At 58.2% G+C, this 16,249-nt stretch overlaps 1 protein-coding gene across 2 annotated transcripts; it reads right to left on the bottom strand.

Annotated features, from left to right (window-relative positions):
* Positions 1-402: 402 nt before the first annotated feature.
* Tgm4 (transglutaminase 4) lies at positions 403-16,249 on the bottom strand. Of its 2 annotated transcripts, none has more exons than XM_063261026.1 (14): positions 16,070-16,249; positions 13,974-14,153; positions 13,367-13,473; positions 12,467-12,596; positions 12,112-12,230; positions 11,498-11,605; positions 7,576-7,750; positions 7,370-7,508; positions 6,334-6,437; positions 5,948-6,199; positions 3,971-4,249; positions 3,213-3,382; positions 2,059-2,195; positions 403-1,094 (listed from the first exon to the last, which is right to left on the bottom strand). In XM_063261026.1, exons 1-14 carry the CDS (start codon positions 16,101-16,103, stop codon positions 953-955), a joined length of 2,076 nt encoding a protein of 691 aa, XP_063117096.1. In that variant the 5' UTR covers positions 16,104-16,249; the 3' UTR covers positions 403-952. The 2 variants fall into 2 exon arrangements, with proteins under 2 accessions (XP_063117096.1, XP_013015508.1); XM_013160054.3 differs by having other exon boundaries at positions 13,974-14,150; positions 16,070-16,248.

Raw genomic sequence — 16,249 nt, 5'->3', positions numbered from 1 at the left:
AAGCCACTTTCTCTCATGCCAGTGTGTGACACCCATTGTGGTTGTGTGGAGCCTTTGCCCCTTGGGGCCCACATGCTGCACTGACCTGGTGGTTCCATGTACAGCTCCCGTGTGGGGGCAGTCCCCTTGGACCCTGCTGACCGAGTATGGTTCACCCAGTGGAGTGGACCTCTGGGGTGAGGGCCATCAGGATTGGGGTTCTCAACCAGGGAGCCAGCAAGGGGAGGAGACAGGTACCCCACCCACATGTCCTCAGAATGACACAGAGTAACCTGGGTTGGCGGCAAACAGCCCCTCAGTGAGCCCACAGGGTGGGAGCCCAGACCTGGGGTGCTTGACACAGTTCCCCGGGGATGCCCAGCAGCTCAGTGGCATAAAGAACAGTGACTCGGGACCAGCTGGTTATCCTGCAGCAGTCGGAGTTTAATCAAAGGCGGCGATCAGGGGAAGCAGCTGGGAGGTGGAGGAGAGGGAAGCAGTGGGCGGCAAGAAGGGGCCCGATCCAGGGTGCTGGCCTCCTGCCTGTCCCCACTCCGGGCTGTCCCAGGGTGGCTCTGCAGAGTTGGCCCCAGGGTCTCCAGTGGGATCCTGGAGCATGCACCTCGGGCCCTGGCAAACCCAAGGCTCAAAGGGACAGCTCTGGGGGCACAGCTGGCCCTGGGCACTGGGTGCTGAATCTCGATGCCGTGGCACTGCTTTCGGAGGCCATGCGCCGGGAATTCTGGGGCTGGGCCTGGGGTCTGGGGCTAAGCAGGTGTGGCTGCCTTGAATGCCTCTCTCTTGCCCCCCGGCTCCGACTCCGCTCTTGCATGCTTGAATGAGTGGATGCGTGCTTACATACATGTGTGCGTGCATGGGTGCGTGAGCGTGTGTGATCTACAGCTAAGTCTGCAGAGGAAGTGCTGAAAGCGCGGCCGAGCCTGGGGTGCCTGCCCATGCCCGCATGCAGCAGCTACGGGGTGACGAGCACCACCTTCTCCGCGTGGACCTCCTTCACCTGCTGGGAGCTCAGCTTGACAATGACCTTCCGGAGCCCCAACCTCACCGGGGTGCAGCTTATCTGGGACTGCACGGTCTCACCAGGCGCCACCGTACTGCAAGGTTGAGACAGATAATTAGCTGTGGACACCTGGAAAGGAAGACTAGGAGCCCAGGCCCCAGGCCTGGCCTCAGAAGCCCTGGACCCTGGCTGCCAGCAGTCAGCGTTCACCCCTGTAAGGCTAGGTGTGCAGACCAGCAGGGTGCCCAGGCTCTGCCAGTGCACAAACCCTCCCGTGCCCTGAAAAGCAGCCTGACTACAAGAGCAGCCTGCACCAGACAATTTTCAAAGGCTATGGTGGGAAGAACCTAGAAGTTCCTTGGACAGAAAGTTGGGGGTGGTAATTTGCCTCCCTGACATCTGCTTCGATGAAAGAGGATGAAGAGAGCACCCAGGGCCCAGAAAGCCAAGACACGGGGCTGACTGACAGTGCTGGAGAAGCTGTGTCCCCAAACTCAGGAACGGCAGGTTTTGTTTTATTTCGTTTTAATTTTGTGAGACAGGATCTCACTATGCAATTCAGGCTGGCCTGCAACTCACTGTGTAGCCCACTGTTGGCCTCGAAATCATGGTGATCCTCCTGCCTCAGCCTCCTGAGTGCTGGGATTATAGGCTCAGGCCACCATGCCTGGCTAAAATTTTAATGGAGCTAAATTTTTTAAAGTTCTAAAGGTAAGTGTTGAAAGAAAAGAGAAAGGAAGGAAAGAAGGAAGAAAGGTTGAGTCTGGAGCCCCGGCAGTGTGGCTCTGGAAGAGCTCCGGGTTCGATCCCCAGCATGGAAAAAGAAGGTTGACTGTGATGAACGGTCCCGGTGATAATTTAACACTGCAGCATAAGACATCAAATTACTATGTGAAGGGAGGCGTGACTCACCAGGAGAAACAAGATGCGAGCAGGCAGCGTGTGGAGAGGTCCGCTCGTCTATTCACAGAGCGGCAGTGGCCCCCGACCTCCTGGGGAAGCAGGGGCACTGCCACGGTACCCGGGACACTGCCCGCCCGCCAGGGCTCCACACTCACCCATGCTCAATGCTCTGCGAGGAGGAGAGGCCCAAGCTCTCCACGGAGAACCTGACGCCTGTGAGCGGAATCAGCAGGGAGTTCCTGAAGACACAGGTGCCGACGAGTGCCTGGCCCATCCTGCCAGTGTTGGGCAGCTGCGGGAGGGAGATGCGGGGTCATAGCCGGCAGAGTGGCAATGCGAGTCAAGACCCATGACCTCATCTCTGCAGTCAGGCTCCCCCAGCCCTGAGCTCCCTGCAGAATCTCTGCCACTCACACCTGTCCCAGCTTCTGGTATCATCGGCAACTCTGTCTGTATCCACAGCCTGACATCCTGAGCTCTGTCAGACTTTCTGTTCATCCATTCATTTATTCACTTTCTGAAACAGGGTCTCACTGTGTAGCCCAGGCTGACCTTAGGCTCACAGAGATCCTCTTGCCTCAGCCTCCTGGGTGCTGGAATGACAGGTATGCACCACCATACCTGGCCAGGTATTTTCTTAAGGGAATTAAAACCAGAGAGTCCCCTGGCAGCCAGAGGTCCTAGCCTGACCTCTTCCAGCCTTCATTAGGACCCCTCCTCACCAAAATAAAAAACTTCGGCACCCTCACCTGGCTTCCAGGGCTCAGCTCCTGTGTGTGCTCCTCAAGCCAAGACACCCTCAGAGCAGCCCAAAGATAAAGCCGTCCCCAAGCCCTGCCCATCATCCATCAGAGCCTGGGTCTGGGAGCTGTGCCACCTCTTCCTGGACACCTAGGTGGCATCCCACCCTGCCTCTTCCTCTGTCATCCGGCCTGATCTGGTGCTGTGACCTTCATCCGGGCACCCAGCATCCAGTACACCCTTGGGGCCATGAAGGCTTCTCAGCAAAACAACATGGGCTGAGCTCACAGAGGGCCAGGCTAAGGGGGCGGTTCTGACCCCAAGACATGCCAGGCATGGGGACCACTAAGTCACAGCAGAGGCTCCCCACCACCTCTTCAGGGGGGAACCCCATTCCTCATCCTGGGCCCAGCAAGCACTCCAGCCTCCGCAGCTGAGCTAGTAGGCCACCACTGCCACGTCGCTGACCACCATCCATGCCACAGCTGCCAGGTGACACTCTGGATGACACCCCTGCATCCCCCACCAGAGCCCAGCTCAGCCCTCCTGCCCCAGGCTGCCAGCTCACCTCTAAGGTGAGCTGTGGGTACTGGAAGAACAGCGACACCTCTGTGGCTATGGTCTCGTTGGTCTCCATGACCTCGGCCATGATGTACCCTTTGATGACTGGCTCATCCTCGTAGGCGTCGAGGCTGCCAGTGTAGGTGCTGGCTTCCCAGGTCAGGACCACGCTGGACACTGCCAAGGAGCCATGCAGTGGGAGAGAGGTGACATTTGTCATCAAGCACAGGGTGAGATTGGCTCTGACCCCCTCTCCATGAAGTAAGAAGTTGGGCTCAGCTTGGGACTCCTGGTGTGGTCAGTACTCCAGGGACAGATGTCCCCAGCTGCCGAGTGTCCACTCCCTCAGCACTGTGCTCCAAACATGCAAACCCTCAGGTGACAGTGGAGTTTGGGGTGAGGTCTTACCCCAAGAGACACTTCTCAGGGGCTGGACTCGAGGAGTCCTTCACTGTGTCCCCAGCCTTTCTTACTGTATTTTGGGACAGGGTCTCACTAAGTTGCCCAGGCTGCCTGCCGCTTGTAGTCCTCCTGCCTCAGCTTCCCAGAATGGGGTTATGGCCATGCATCCCCATCCCTGGCTAGAAAATACTTATCCCGAAGGTCCTGGGTCTCCTGGAACCCCCAAAGGGGGACCTTGAGAAATGTGTGTTGGTTTTATACACACACATACCTGTTTGCTAGTGCACAGACTGCAGAGAGGACAGGGGTCTCAGGTGGGGATCCTGCCCGTCCCAGGCCAGGCCTCTGCCCTGCTTCCAATACCTTGTTCTTGAACCTGCACGGTCTTCTGCACCACACCCAGGTGTGCCAGCTGCCTGCCAGTGTAGGACTGCAGGTCGAAGGAGCCCGAGAAGGTGATCGTCTGGGGAGTGGCGGCCTTCCTCCGGAGTGTCACCGAAAAGTTGAGGGGGTCACCCATCACCACCGGCTCCTCCTGCACCAGCAGCTCCAGCAGGTTCTCCTTGGTGGGGATCGTGTGCTCACGCTTAAAGCTGAGCAGTGAGAAGGCGTGGTCCATGACCTCCCTCTCCTCCGCGGAGCCTGTGCAACACACAGCAGCCCCCTGAGCATGCCAGCTGCTCTTGCGGGGGCTGGACTCCAGGCCTGCCCCAGAGGTGTCCCTGGCCCGTCCTTCAGAGTGGAAGGGAGACTCAAGACTTGGCCACACCGAGAAAGTGCTGGGAAATTGGCAGACATGATTAAAATTAGCTATCTCTGAATTCCTGAAATCAACTAAAGGCTGGCGACCCTCTGAGCAGCCTCCACCGAGGAGAAAAAGCAGCCTCAACCTCAGGAGAATGAAAGCCAGGGGCCCCGCCTCTCTCCTCCTCCTCCCTTGCCCTCTCTTCTCTCCTCTTCATCCTCCAGGGCTGCAGCCCAGTGGCCAGGGAGTGAACTGTCTTTACTGACCTGGGCCTCAGCTCCCTGGAAACCACAGTCCCCAGAGCGGCGTCTTTATCTGACCTGGCTCAGAGCACATGCCTCGCAGACCACATTTTCCCTGGTACATTTGAGGGCAGTGACCACTGAGCACCGCAGCCCCCCGAGGCAGCAGTAACTCGACTGACCAAAAGCTTAAAGGAAGAGCTGAAGAGGAGACATAGCCTGGGTTCGGGGCCAGCCAGACTCCCTGGGCCCGGGGTCTGCAGAGCCCCTGAGAAGTGACAGCCCTCACCTAATGACCTGGAGGCCCCAACCTACAGCAGCATGAGCTTCCCCACTGTACTCATTAGAAGCAGCTTTCAGTGAGAAATCACAGTATACTCAAAGCATCAAACTGCAGCAACACACGGAGGAAAAACACCAATCAGGAGAAACAAGAAACACCCCTGAGAGCCAGGCAGGGCAGTCCCCGCCTGTGACCCCACCACGCTAGGAGGCTGAGGCAGGCAGGTCACAAGTTAGCACCCAGCCTGGGTGATTCTGCAAGACAGTCTCAGAATAAGACAAGAGGTGGGCTGACTTTGTGATCAGTGCTTGCTTAGCCCACGAGAGGCTCTGGTTCCATCTCCAGCACCTCCAAAAACAGAAAAAGCAGAAACTCTCCCCAAAGGAGCCTGGATGGGACCTGTGAGACAAAACCTCGACATGAGCTCTGTTAAATACACTCAACGAGCCGGGCGTGGTGGTACACACGTGTGATCTTAGTACTCGGGAGGCTGAGGCAGGGGGATCCCCTGAGTTTGAGGCCAGCCTGAGCTACAGAGTGAGATCCTATCTCAGAAATAAATAAATATGCTCAAGGCACCATGAGGGCAGCAGCTCCCTGGAGAGAGGACACAGATAAAGGTCCCAGCAGCTTTGCAAAGCAGGAGTGTTGGTGATAAGAAGGGCAGCTCGGCTGGCTCCGTCCTGCCTCGCTGGCTTCCTGCTGCAGGTTTGCTGCTCCTGCTCCACTGCGCTCTGTAAGGTGCTGCTTGTCTCCAGACCACGCCACGTGTGGGAAGCAGGGGCCTCCAGGCCACAGGGGCCTAGGCTGGGACAGAGCGTCCTGGCCGGGGACTCTGCCGTCAGACGCTGCCACGCTCTCAAATAAGAATTGGTTTCTTTTCTGTGTTGGGGATTGGACCCAAGGCCCTCGTACTGAGCTCCATCCCCAGCCCATTTTGCTTTTTCTTCTGAGACAGGCGCTCACTAAGTTGGTCGCACATCCTCCTGCCTCAGCCTCCCACAGTGCCAGGTTGGCAGGTGTGCACCACCTCCGTCCACAAGGTTTCCCCGGGCCCCCTGCCTACCTACCCTCAGGGAACTTGTACTGGTGTGTGATGTCGCTGCGCCGGTCCTGGCCGGCCGCCTTGGTGCTGATGTTCTTGCCGATGCTCATGGTCTCCACCGAGAGCAGGCTGACCTTCTCACGCCCATCCACCGAACGCACCAGCCACACCAGCTTGTCGGCGTTCACCTCCGAGTACACGAATTTGGTGTCGTAGCCCATGAAGATGTTGCCCTTGCGGACAGCGGCCACTGGCGACGGCCCACAGCAGTAGAGCCCTGGAGACGGAGTGGGAGACAGCAGTGGGCCCAGCCTTTCGGGCCACATCCGGGGCCAGTGCGGGCCACATAGTGGCCGCTGCACCCCGGAAATGCACCGCAACACCCCACCCACCCCCCAGGCCCGGCCTCACCCTGGCTGAGCTCCTGTGGGGTGCCATCCACCACCTGCCAACCATCGTTCCCCGGGGGCAGGTCCATGCGCTTCATCCAGGCCTCAGTCCACACATGGAAGTTCCTGGCCAAGCGGGGATGGTCAGGGGCAGCTTGGTCACCAGCATGGAGCTGGGGCAAGCAGGCAGGGCAGGCTCAGCAGACTCCAGGAACTGTGCACACCGCCCATCACAATGCTGGTGTGGATCAGTTCACCTGACCACCATACCAGCCAGTTCTCTAGACAGATCCCCGTCTGGATGAGACCCGGGTTTTTTGTTTTGGGGGCAGGGTCTCACTGTGTAGCCCAGGCCAGTTTCAAACTTGCAGCCACCTCCCACCTCAGCCTCCTGGTGGGAAGTGCAGTCCTGAGCCGCCATGCCTGGCTGCAGGAGCCTGTCTTGCTGCCTCCTTTCCGCCTGTTTCCTTTTCTCCCTTCCTTTTCTCCTCCTGGCACACACACTAGGATTTCACAGCAGCCGTGGCCAGCTCTCCCATCCGGCCCAAGGATGCTCTGGGCCTGACTTTCCCATGTCCCCTCCTCTGGTCACTTTCAGCTTGCAAGGGGCCATGTGCTCTGAGAGCAAAGGTGGCAGAGCTTTGTGCTGCCATGGGAGGCAGTTGCAGGGTGGTCTCCTGGGATGGCATGCAGATTCCCTGCGGACTCTCTGGTCTTCATGTCTGCAGGCCCAATCTTGGGCCCAGCAGCTCAGGAAGAGTTCTTTCTGTTTCTTTCCCAGTCCTGCCCTCCCCAGCCCCTTTTTATTTTTTGAGTCAAGGTTTTGCTGAGTCACCCAGGCTGGGCTCAAACTTGGATCCTCCTGCCTCAGCCTCCCAGAGAGCTGGGATTAAAGGTGTGCAGTGGTCTGCATTTTGTGTGTGTGTGTGGTACAAGGGATCAAACTCATAGCAGTGGGGCACCTTGGCACAGAACAGCATCTGGGGTGGGGTGGGTGGGGTGCAGGGTTCCGGCCAGGACTAGAAGACTAGGAGTGGGCGGGGCAAGGGGGGCCCTACCAGATGGAGTCGTCCGTCTTGTTGGGCACCGTCTTGCCCATCTCATTAACGTACACATCCAGCGTGAGGTTCTCCTCCGTGTCGTGGGCAGAGTCGAAGACAGTCACCGGACGTGCGGGGATCCCCAGCGCCCGCAGTACTGCAGGGGGGCGGGGCATCAGCCACTGCAGGGACCCGCACCTCCATCCTGCTACAGCTTCACCTACCAGTGGTCAGGACGCCCGCGAAGACCCAGCACTGGCCAAAGGACACGGGTTCCCTGGTGCTATAGTAGCGCTGCAGGATGGGCACACTGCCTGTCCACAGGTAGGGCGCCATGCCACCCTGGTATTCCCCGGTCCAGTTCCCCACCAGCACGCCATCCTTGTTCTGGGAGTTAATCTGCCGGGAGAAGAGCAGTCAGAGGCCCCAGAGTGGACAGCACAGGATATGGCCTGGCCAGTGGGCCCCGAGGAGTGTGCCCGACGCATGAGCCGAGGCTGTGCTGTCTGCGCCTCCATTTCCTCCTCTGTAAAATGCTGTTCATGACAATGCCCTGCTCTAACCTGGAAAAGCCTGGGCCAGCCACACACTCTTCTGCTTCTAAACTCACTGTCCATGGCCTGCATCTCTCCCCACCTGGCAGAGCCTCAGACTGTTCCTGCCACTCGATTTGAGGGGCCACGGTTTGAGAGATAGGGCCTTAGAATGTAGTACAGGCTGGCCTTGAACTCATAGCCATCCTCCTGGCCTCAGCCTTCTGAGTGCCAAGATGACACCATACCCAGCAACTTAATTAAAACCAGAGAGAAAGCAGTGCCCCAAGAGCCCCTCCTAGTCCCGGGCAAGTGGGACGCACTCTCTGCTTAAAAACCCACAGTTCTCCCAGAGCAGGTCCACTACTGCACCCCAGCACTGGGAACTTGGAGAGACCCTGTTTCAACATTAGAAATTTTAAAAGCTCAGTGTGAAGGCCCGGGTACAAATCCCCAGGTACCACAAAAATAGAGCAAAACAAAATACGAAGCAGGCAGCACATAGCACCCTCCCCAGGCACACACTGTGCCTGGGCTTCTCTACTCGGCTCTGGAAAAGTCAGTTGAGGACCCTAGGCTGGTTCTTCAGTGTAACTCCAAGGAGGCTGTGCTACAAACAGGCCAGAGCGGCCCTCTGAAAACCCAAGACAACAACGTCTCGGCGACCACAGCCGCCTCCTGGCCTGTGCACAACACCAAGCTCCTCTGCAAGCTGCATGGCCCTGTGCATCAGTGTTTACAAGTGAAGGGGTAAAACTGGACACAGTGGCGCACACCTGTGATCCCAGCACTCAGGAGGCTGAAACAGGAGGATCACTGAAAGTTCAAGACCAGCCTGGGCTACAAAGTGAGCTCAAGGACACCCGAACTGCATAGTGAGCCTCTGTCTCACAAAGACCAAAAAAAATTTTTATTTAAATTTAAAAATTACAAGCTGAAGTGATAAAGACATGGCCTCATCTGATTCCTGGCCCGTTGTTCGTGCAATTTCTATTCACGAGGCGCCAACTGGGTACCCGGCAATGTGGCCCCGGCCTCTCGGGACTCACAGGTCACAGCCCCACCTGGAGACCAGAGAAGCAGGAGAAGGCGCAGAGACGATAGAGCAGCCTGGCCGTGGGGTCTCACACCCGCCCAGCCATCCCAGGCCCCTCTCTGCTCCCCACCTGCCTAGGGGGTCCTGGGGGCTCACAGGACACGCAGGCCTCAGAGGTCCTCAAAGAACGCTCACAGGACTGACCACAGCCAGGCAGAATCCTCTCCCTGCACCCAGCCACTCCCTGCTGAGCCCATAAATATGGCAGAAGGGGCATCCCTCAACCAAGCCCTGTGCATCCCTTTCTCTCTCCCTCCTCCCAAGGAGACCTGAGGCTGCTACAAAGGGATTCGGAGCTCCTGGAGCCCCATGGTACAACAACATTACTTCCAAAACTGTGTCTGGGTCTGGGTGACTTGTTACACAGCTGTAGCCATACATGTGTTGGCTGTTGCATCTGTCCCTTGTGGGGTGGGCTGTCCCTCCGAGCAGCCCCACCTCAGTCTCTGCCTGCTGGTCAGAAACCCACAGTGGCCCAGCAGACCTGTGTGAAAGGGGTGACGCCTCCAGTCAAGGCCACCAAAACCACCTGGGGTTCAGAGGCTCCACACTGGGGGCCTCATCTTCGGAGTCTGGTTTGGAGGTGACTCCAGCAGTGAAGCACAGTGCCAGGCCGGTGTAGTGGGCATGCGGCTGGTATCAGGGAACTGGCTTGAGGCCTGCAGCCTGGTTTCTGGTCCCCAGATTGAGCTTGCTGCTCTCCTGCTTCCCAAACTTAGTGCCCACAAGAGCCACCAGGAGGAGGCTGCTGGGCACCAGGCAGCATGAGCCCCATGCCCCTAGGTGATGGCACCACAGCACCTATAGAGGCACAGGGTCGCAGCCTGGTGCTGCCTGCACCCTGGACCCCAGACCCCTCACTTGGCCGAGGCCTGGTAGAGCAGGAGGCACCAAGGGCTTGGGGCACGCGGCAGGCGGTCAGAGAACAGGGCCCCACTGCTTGAGATCCCATTGTGTGCCCAGCACAGGCCCCAGCTGTAGGGAGCGGTGCGACCGCCCTGCTGCTGTCTCCTCGCCTCTCCCTCATACGGGCACATAATGCACCTACATTAACCATAATCCTCTCCTACTCACGTCACGTACACGGACGTGACGATGACCCATCAGAGATCACCCCATAGCCTCTTCCTGTCCCACCAGCCCACCCCTGCCCTATAAAAGCAGCAACCACTTTATCAATAAATGAGGCTTGATCGGATTCTCTCGACTTGTCTCCGTCTCTCTATCTGTGTTAATCCCCATTCCTTCTCCAGGAAACTGCCCTGAGGATCCGGATTGACCCGCGGGCCGGGTCACCCAGCCTGCACCTGAGAACTCCCGGCCCAGGTGCATCTGCCACCAGCTACAGGTGGCAAGCTCAGCCAGGGACAGCAGACAGCAGGCCCAGGGGCACAGAGATCCGGGCTCAGTGACCCCAGGTGCTGTCGCCTGCACAGCTATTGTGAGTGGGTGTGCGGCACAGGCAGACTGGGAATGGCCCCAGTGCCCACACTTTGGCCAGATTTCAGTGCCTCCCACGCACAAAAATCACCTTAAATTAAAAAGCTGTGCCCTGCGGTTGGAGGGTGGCAGTGAGTTCAAGGCCAGCCTGGGCTCCAGAGAAACCTTATCTCAAAAAAAAAAAAAAAAAAAATGAATCCCCATGGGTTGAACATGGCTGCAGTAACAGTATTTCGCAGTCCCTGACAGGGCTGTGGACACGCGCTCCTGCCTTTCGCTCTACACATCCCCGTGAGGCCAGGTTTCCTTCTTTTGTTTCCTGTCCTGCGATCCCAGCAGACAGGGAATTTCACTGATTCTACAGGCCACAGAGAGCTTTGCAAAAACATCAAACATAAACATAAAGCAGCGCTCCACCTCTCCTTGTGTTAGATGCTTTGAAAAATAGGCCTTTGGGTTTTTTTTGTTGTTGTTGTTGTTGTTTTGTCTTTTTCATTTTTTATCGGTACCAGGGATCGAACTCACGACTGCCTGCTTGCAAGGCAGGCACTTATGCCACTATGCTAAATCCCCAGCCCCTTTTGTTGTTGTTTTTGAGACAAGGTCTCACTATGTAGTTCAGGCTGGCCTCCAACTTGCTGCAGTCCTCCTGCCTCAGCCTCCAAAATCCTGGGACTATAGGCATGGCCTCCTTACCAGTGGGGTGTATAGAAAGCTCCTGAGACCAGCCACTTTCAAGCTGCACTCTGGGAAACTGACTTCTGGGCACCTACCGGCCCAAGGTGACCTGAAATCCACTTGCCTAGGATAGGGTTCCAGGAAATGGGGTTTTCCATGACACCCTGAAACCTGAAAGTTCCCATGGGAGCCACAGCCACAGGCTCACCCCGATTGGCCCCAGGACAGGATTCACATGCTGACACCAATTCACAGTGAGAAAAGTGAGGCTCAGAGAAGCAAACCTAAGGCTGGGGTTTGGCCCATGGCAGTCCCCATATGCTGCCCCAGCTCCAGGTCCAGTGGGGCCTGGAAACCCCACCTGCCCCTGCTCCCACCCATTTTCCCTCCCACACCTACCATGGCTCCCATGTTCCTCCCCACCATCACAGGGTCCCGCATGTCCATGGTCTTCAGGTAGCTCTGGGTCATCAGGAAGATGCAGCAGTCCAGGACGTTCTTCTCAAACTGCCCAGGGAGGAAGAGAATCATGGGTATTCTGTCCATGCATGCTGCCAGCCTGCCCTTCCCACCGCTGCTGGGAAACCGCCTGTGGGTGCAGCCATCGAAGGCAAGTACACAGCTGGGCACAGCAGCACACGCTTGTAATCTTAGCTATTAAGGAGGCCGAGGCAGGAAGACTGCAAGTTCAAGGCCATTCTGGGTAACTCAGCAAGACCCTGTCTCAAAGTAAAAAGAAATGATGATTGCCAGGCATGGTGGTACATTGCTGTAACCCAAGCACTGGGGAGGCTGAGGCAAGAGGACCTCTGCTGTGAGGTCAAGGCCAGCCTGGGCTATGTGTTGAGATGGTGTCTCAAAACAGACAAAAAATAAAAACCGAAAAAAATGAAAAAGAAAGTGGGGGCCAGATGGGGTGGGGTGGGGTGATTCTCAGGACCGCCATGGGTGACACCGCCTGCCTTGCCCCAGCCTCTCCCAGCACTCACCCCTGCCCACTGGGGCCACGCTACCTGGCCGAAGTTCCAGGGCTTCTCCTTGACCTGCCGGAAGGAGCCCATGTACACGTAGCCCGTGTCGCTAAGGACGTACTCAGCCCGGTCCTCCTCGGAGGGCAGGAAGACGGCATCCTCTGGAGGGAGGGTGAAGGATGTGGTCACTGTTCCCTGCACATCTGGCACAGGCCAGACAGTGACCAGCGTGGGAGGCAGAGGTGGGGACAGAGTGGCCAGCAGACAAGACTGAGCGTAGAGACGTCTGCACCAGGGTTTGCCCAGTCACCTTCCCCAGCCAGGGTGCATCACCCCGCCAACCGCAACCCCAGCGGCCCATGGCTGCATCCCTGAGTCCCCACGTTCCCCATCTCACCTGGGCACCATGGGTTGAAGAGCAAGTATACCATGCTGTCCTCTGGCTTGAGCAGGTGCCGCCCGCTCTTCAACTCCAAGGAATACAGTCCCACAATGGCATTAGGGGCACTGGTGACGGCGATGACCACCTGGGGAGCATGGCCACATGGGTGTCCCTCCACCACTCACACTCTGGTGAGGTCACCCAGGCATGGCCCAGCCACCAGAGCGCAGACCCAGGATAGCGGCAGGGCCGAGCAGGAGGCTCCAGCGCATCCCGGGCAGCCTCAGGGTTCACCCCCTCACCCCATTCCCCTCCAGCTGCCCGGCTGCCTGGGTCCAGGGGTCACTGCTGGCTGGAGCCCAGCCAGGCTGGGCGGTCAGGAAAGGGAGATGGCTGCTCTCTGAGAAACAGAACCCTCAGGCCGGGTGAGTCCCCCCAGCCCTGCAGAGACCCTGGTCATTGCTCCAGTGTCCCAGGCTGGTACCCAGTCCTCTGGGACAGATGGTGGCAGAAATATGAGGGCGACACACTGAGATCACCATAATAATCCATGCTGGGCATGCTCACACATGGGGAGGCTGATGCAGGAGGACTGGGTCACATCAAGGCCAGCCTGGGCTACATAGAAAGACCCTGCCTCACCCACAACCATCCCCCAAATAAAACCTCAAAGAACAAAAACCAGAAACGTGGCTAAGACAGCTGACCGCAGCCCCCTGAGGACGGCCTGTGACAAAGCCTACACCCCGCCACCCCTAAAGTGCAAAAAGCAAGCCCTGTGGGTTCAGGCCTGCACCGCCTGCACCAGGCAGCAGCCATTGAGGAGCCTTCTGCAGGCAGACACTGACAGAGGGAGGCTTGGTGGTGCAGGGGCGGAGGGGCTCAGCCACCCACCAGGTGCCGGCCCAGCCTCACCTCCAAGCCTGCCTCGCTTCGGATGCTGGCCTTCCAGCCGTGGCAGCTGGCAGACGACGGCAGGTCCAGCGAGATCAGGGTGTGCTTGGACACGCAAGGCTGCCGGCCTGCAGACAGCAAGCAGGGAGGACGGCTTGGGCCTGCTCCGCGCCCCTTACCTCCTCGGGCCTGGCCATCTGGGTCTCCTTGTCTGCTGCCTTTCTGACTCACCATGGACGAGCTGATTCCCATCATCCTTCCTCCTAAAGCTGGGCATTTGTCCTGAGATAGGGTCACTCAGGTGCCAAGATGCCCTAGCTGGGTTTGAGCTTGCAATCCTCCTGCCTCAGCCTCCCAGGATGCTGGGAGCCACCATACCCCACCACAGCCTGTGATTCAACTCTAGAAGCTTCCAGATTTCTCCCAAGCAACTGGGGGCTGCTTCCCTCCCCAGCCTCTGCCCTGCTGGGCCAAACACTTGGATCCCTAAGGATGGGGCGCTCATGACCCTCGGGCCTCCCGATGGGGAAACTAAGGCCAGGGAGGCACAGGCACTCTGAGCTTGGCCCAGCCATACAGGGCCACCTTGGGGTCACTACTCTAGGCCGTAGAGGAGGCCGAGCCTCACCCATGCTAAACTGCAGAGTCAGGGTGTCCTGCTGGGACCGGAGCCGCTGGTTCAGCTTCAGCCGCAGGGTGAACGCCTGTCCCCGCCGCAGCACCAGGGCAGGTGTCTGGAACTCAGCCGTGTGGTGGGCCGCGGTGTTGTCACGCCTCATGAAGTCCACGCGGCGGATCTGCAGCTCTGCTGGGGCAGGGGGTGGAAGAGGAGCCTTCCTGAGGACCCTGGGTCCCTGTCCTTCCTCTGGACTGAGACTCCAGGAGCTGGAGTTCTCCATCCCTCGGCCCTGGGTGGCAGGGAGGAGACTGCACTATCCCTGGCCCAGCAGGTGGGGGAGCACCCAGAAGGAGGTGTGAAGCGGGGAGATGGACGCCCAGGGGCTCCCCAGTCCAAGGCCACAGCCGACACCCTGAGCCGCAGCCCTGGACCTTGTACTTTTGTTTCCAGATGGCTAAGTTGTACCTCAGAATAGCTTCTCTTCCTCTTCCTTCTTCTTTGGCACTGGGGATTCGACCCAGGTCACCAATCCCTGGTCACCAAGCTACTCTCCCAGCCCTTTTTATTTTGAGTCACTAAATTTAGCCTCAAACTTTCAAATCCTCCTGCCTCAGCCTCCCAGATTGCTGGGATCCCAGGTGTGTGCCCTCGCCTGTGGCAGCTTTTGCTTCTTGCAGGGTTGAAGCCACTTTCACACCTCTTTGTCTTCTGACTCTAAAGCTTCTGCCACACGAGTCTTTTTTTTCTTTTGGTACCAGGACTCAAACTCACAACCTTGTGCTCGCCAGGCAGGTGCTGTGCTGGGAGTCACATCCTGGGCCGCCACACAGGTCTTTTAAACTTTTCCAGAGCCCTTCTGTGAATCTCCTTGCCTCTCTGTTTTGAGTTTTCCTCTGAAACATTGCCCCACCCCACGACTGTCCTCACAGTGCCTCTGTTGTCTCCAGAATGGGCCTCGCTGACCACTGACCGCTGGCCAACACCCAGTGCCGTGCGGCATGTTCTCCTCTTCTCCTGTGAGCTCTGCTTTCTCTACACCGGCGGCCCTGTCTGCCACCTGCCTCAAGGTCCCAGCCTCCATGGAGGACAGACAGGGATGGCAACAGGGATGAGCCCTCGCAGGGCCTCTCAGGGGGCCCCTGGCCTCCCCCAAGACCCAGACACTGGTAGCCATGAGGTGTGGTCCTCGACTTTCAGCCTTGGGAGCAGCCCAATCTGTGCCCAGCAAGGAGGCAGCTGACATGCATGAGTGGGGCACCAGAACTTTGCAGAGCCCCTAGACTGCGATGCTGCAGGCCCCGCCCCCCTTCTCACAGAGGCCTCGGCTCTTTGGAGAAGTCACCGCATCGGTGTCCTTCACGCCTGAGAAACCTAGGCCTCCCCACGGTCAGTGTGGCCTCCCTGCTGACCAAGACTTGGCCTGGCTCCTTGTGGACCAGCAGCTCCAGAGAGGACCCCCATTTCACTCGCACACACGTGCACACCCTCGGGAGCAGCCTGGTTTCACCCCGAGTGTCCCAGCAGCCACTCTGCCCACCATGCAGTGCTCCACAAGGGAGGTGGCCACTGAGCAAACCCTGCCACAGAGAGACAGACATACGGTCTATTCAGTGACCACGCCTGTCACCTGGCACCCTAGGAGGCTGAAGCAGGAGGATCCCAACTTTGAACCCGGCCTGGGCAACTCAGTGACTTAGAGAGATTCAGTCTCAATATAAAAAATACAACTTGAAGAGGCTGGAGGTGGGGAGCAGTGCAAAGACCCTGGTCCAACCCCCTGTGCCAACAGTGTTTTAAATGGAGGGGGCTGGGCATGTGATTCCATGGTCAAATGCCCTTAGGTTGGATCCTCAGTACAAAAAAGATAAAAACTAAAAGAAAAGCTTTAAAGAAAAAGCCAGACTTTGGAGGCAGGTGCCGGGCATGGGTGAATTCTGATCCATGCCACATGGTGGTGACTCCGAAACGGTCCTCGAATGACAACCTCAGGGCAAGGAGTAGGCTGAGCTCAGCCATGCATACAGCACAGAGCAGGCTTGGGCGATGCCCAAGGTGTCTGGGGACAGAGCGGCCAGCCAGGACAAGGGCTCGGCGCCCCCACTCACCTTCTGCCATGGTCTCCTGCTTGTTGTCTGCCATGCAGAGGACGCAGCCTTGCTGGGAGCCTGCCGGTTCGGAGCCCGTGGGAGTCGCTGCCCAGAGGGCCACGCAGCCCCTTTTATGCTGCCCGGTTCAGAGTGAGCCAGCATGGCTTGCCAAGGGCGGTGCCCGGAGTGCACAGCAGG

This window comes from Cavia porcellus, unplaced genomic scaffold (assembly GCF_034190915.1).
Source record: "Cavia porcellus strain 051 isolate PalLab524CR breed Dunkin Hartley unplaced genomic scaffold, mCavPor4.1 scaffold_14, whole genome shotgun sequence".
Lineage (NCBI taxonomy): Eukaryota > Metazoa > Chordata > Mammalia > Rodentia > Caviidae > Cavia > Cavia porcellus.
The sequence above is the reverse complement of the archived record's forward strand: the minus strand, read 5'-3'. Positions and strand labels throughout refer to the sequence as shown.

Excerpts from the sequence above, each read along its gene's own strand:
- Tgm4 (XM_063261026.1), bottom strand. The coding sequence starts at position 16,103 with ATGGCAGACAACAAGCAGGAGACCATGGCAGAAG. Across the intron at positions 11,606-12,111 it reads AGCCCTGGAACTTCGGCCAG|TTTGAGAAGAACGTCCTGGA; the intron begins GTAGCGTGGCCC and ends CTCCCTGGGCAG. Across the intron at positions 6,438-7,369 it reads AAGACGGACGACTCCATCTG|GAACTTCCATGTGTGGACTG; the intron begins GTAGGGCCCCCC and ends CCGCTTGGCCAG.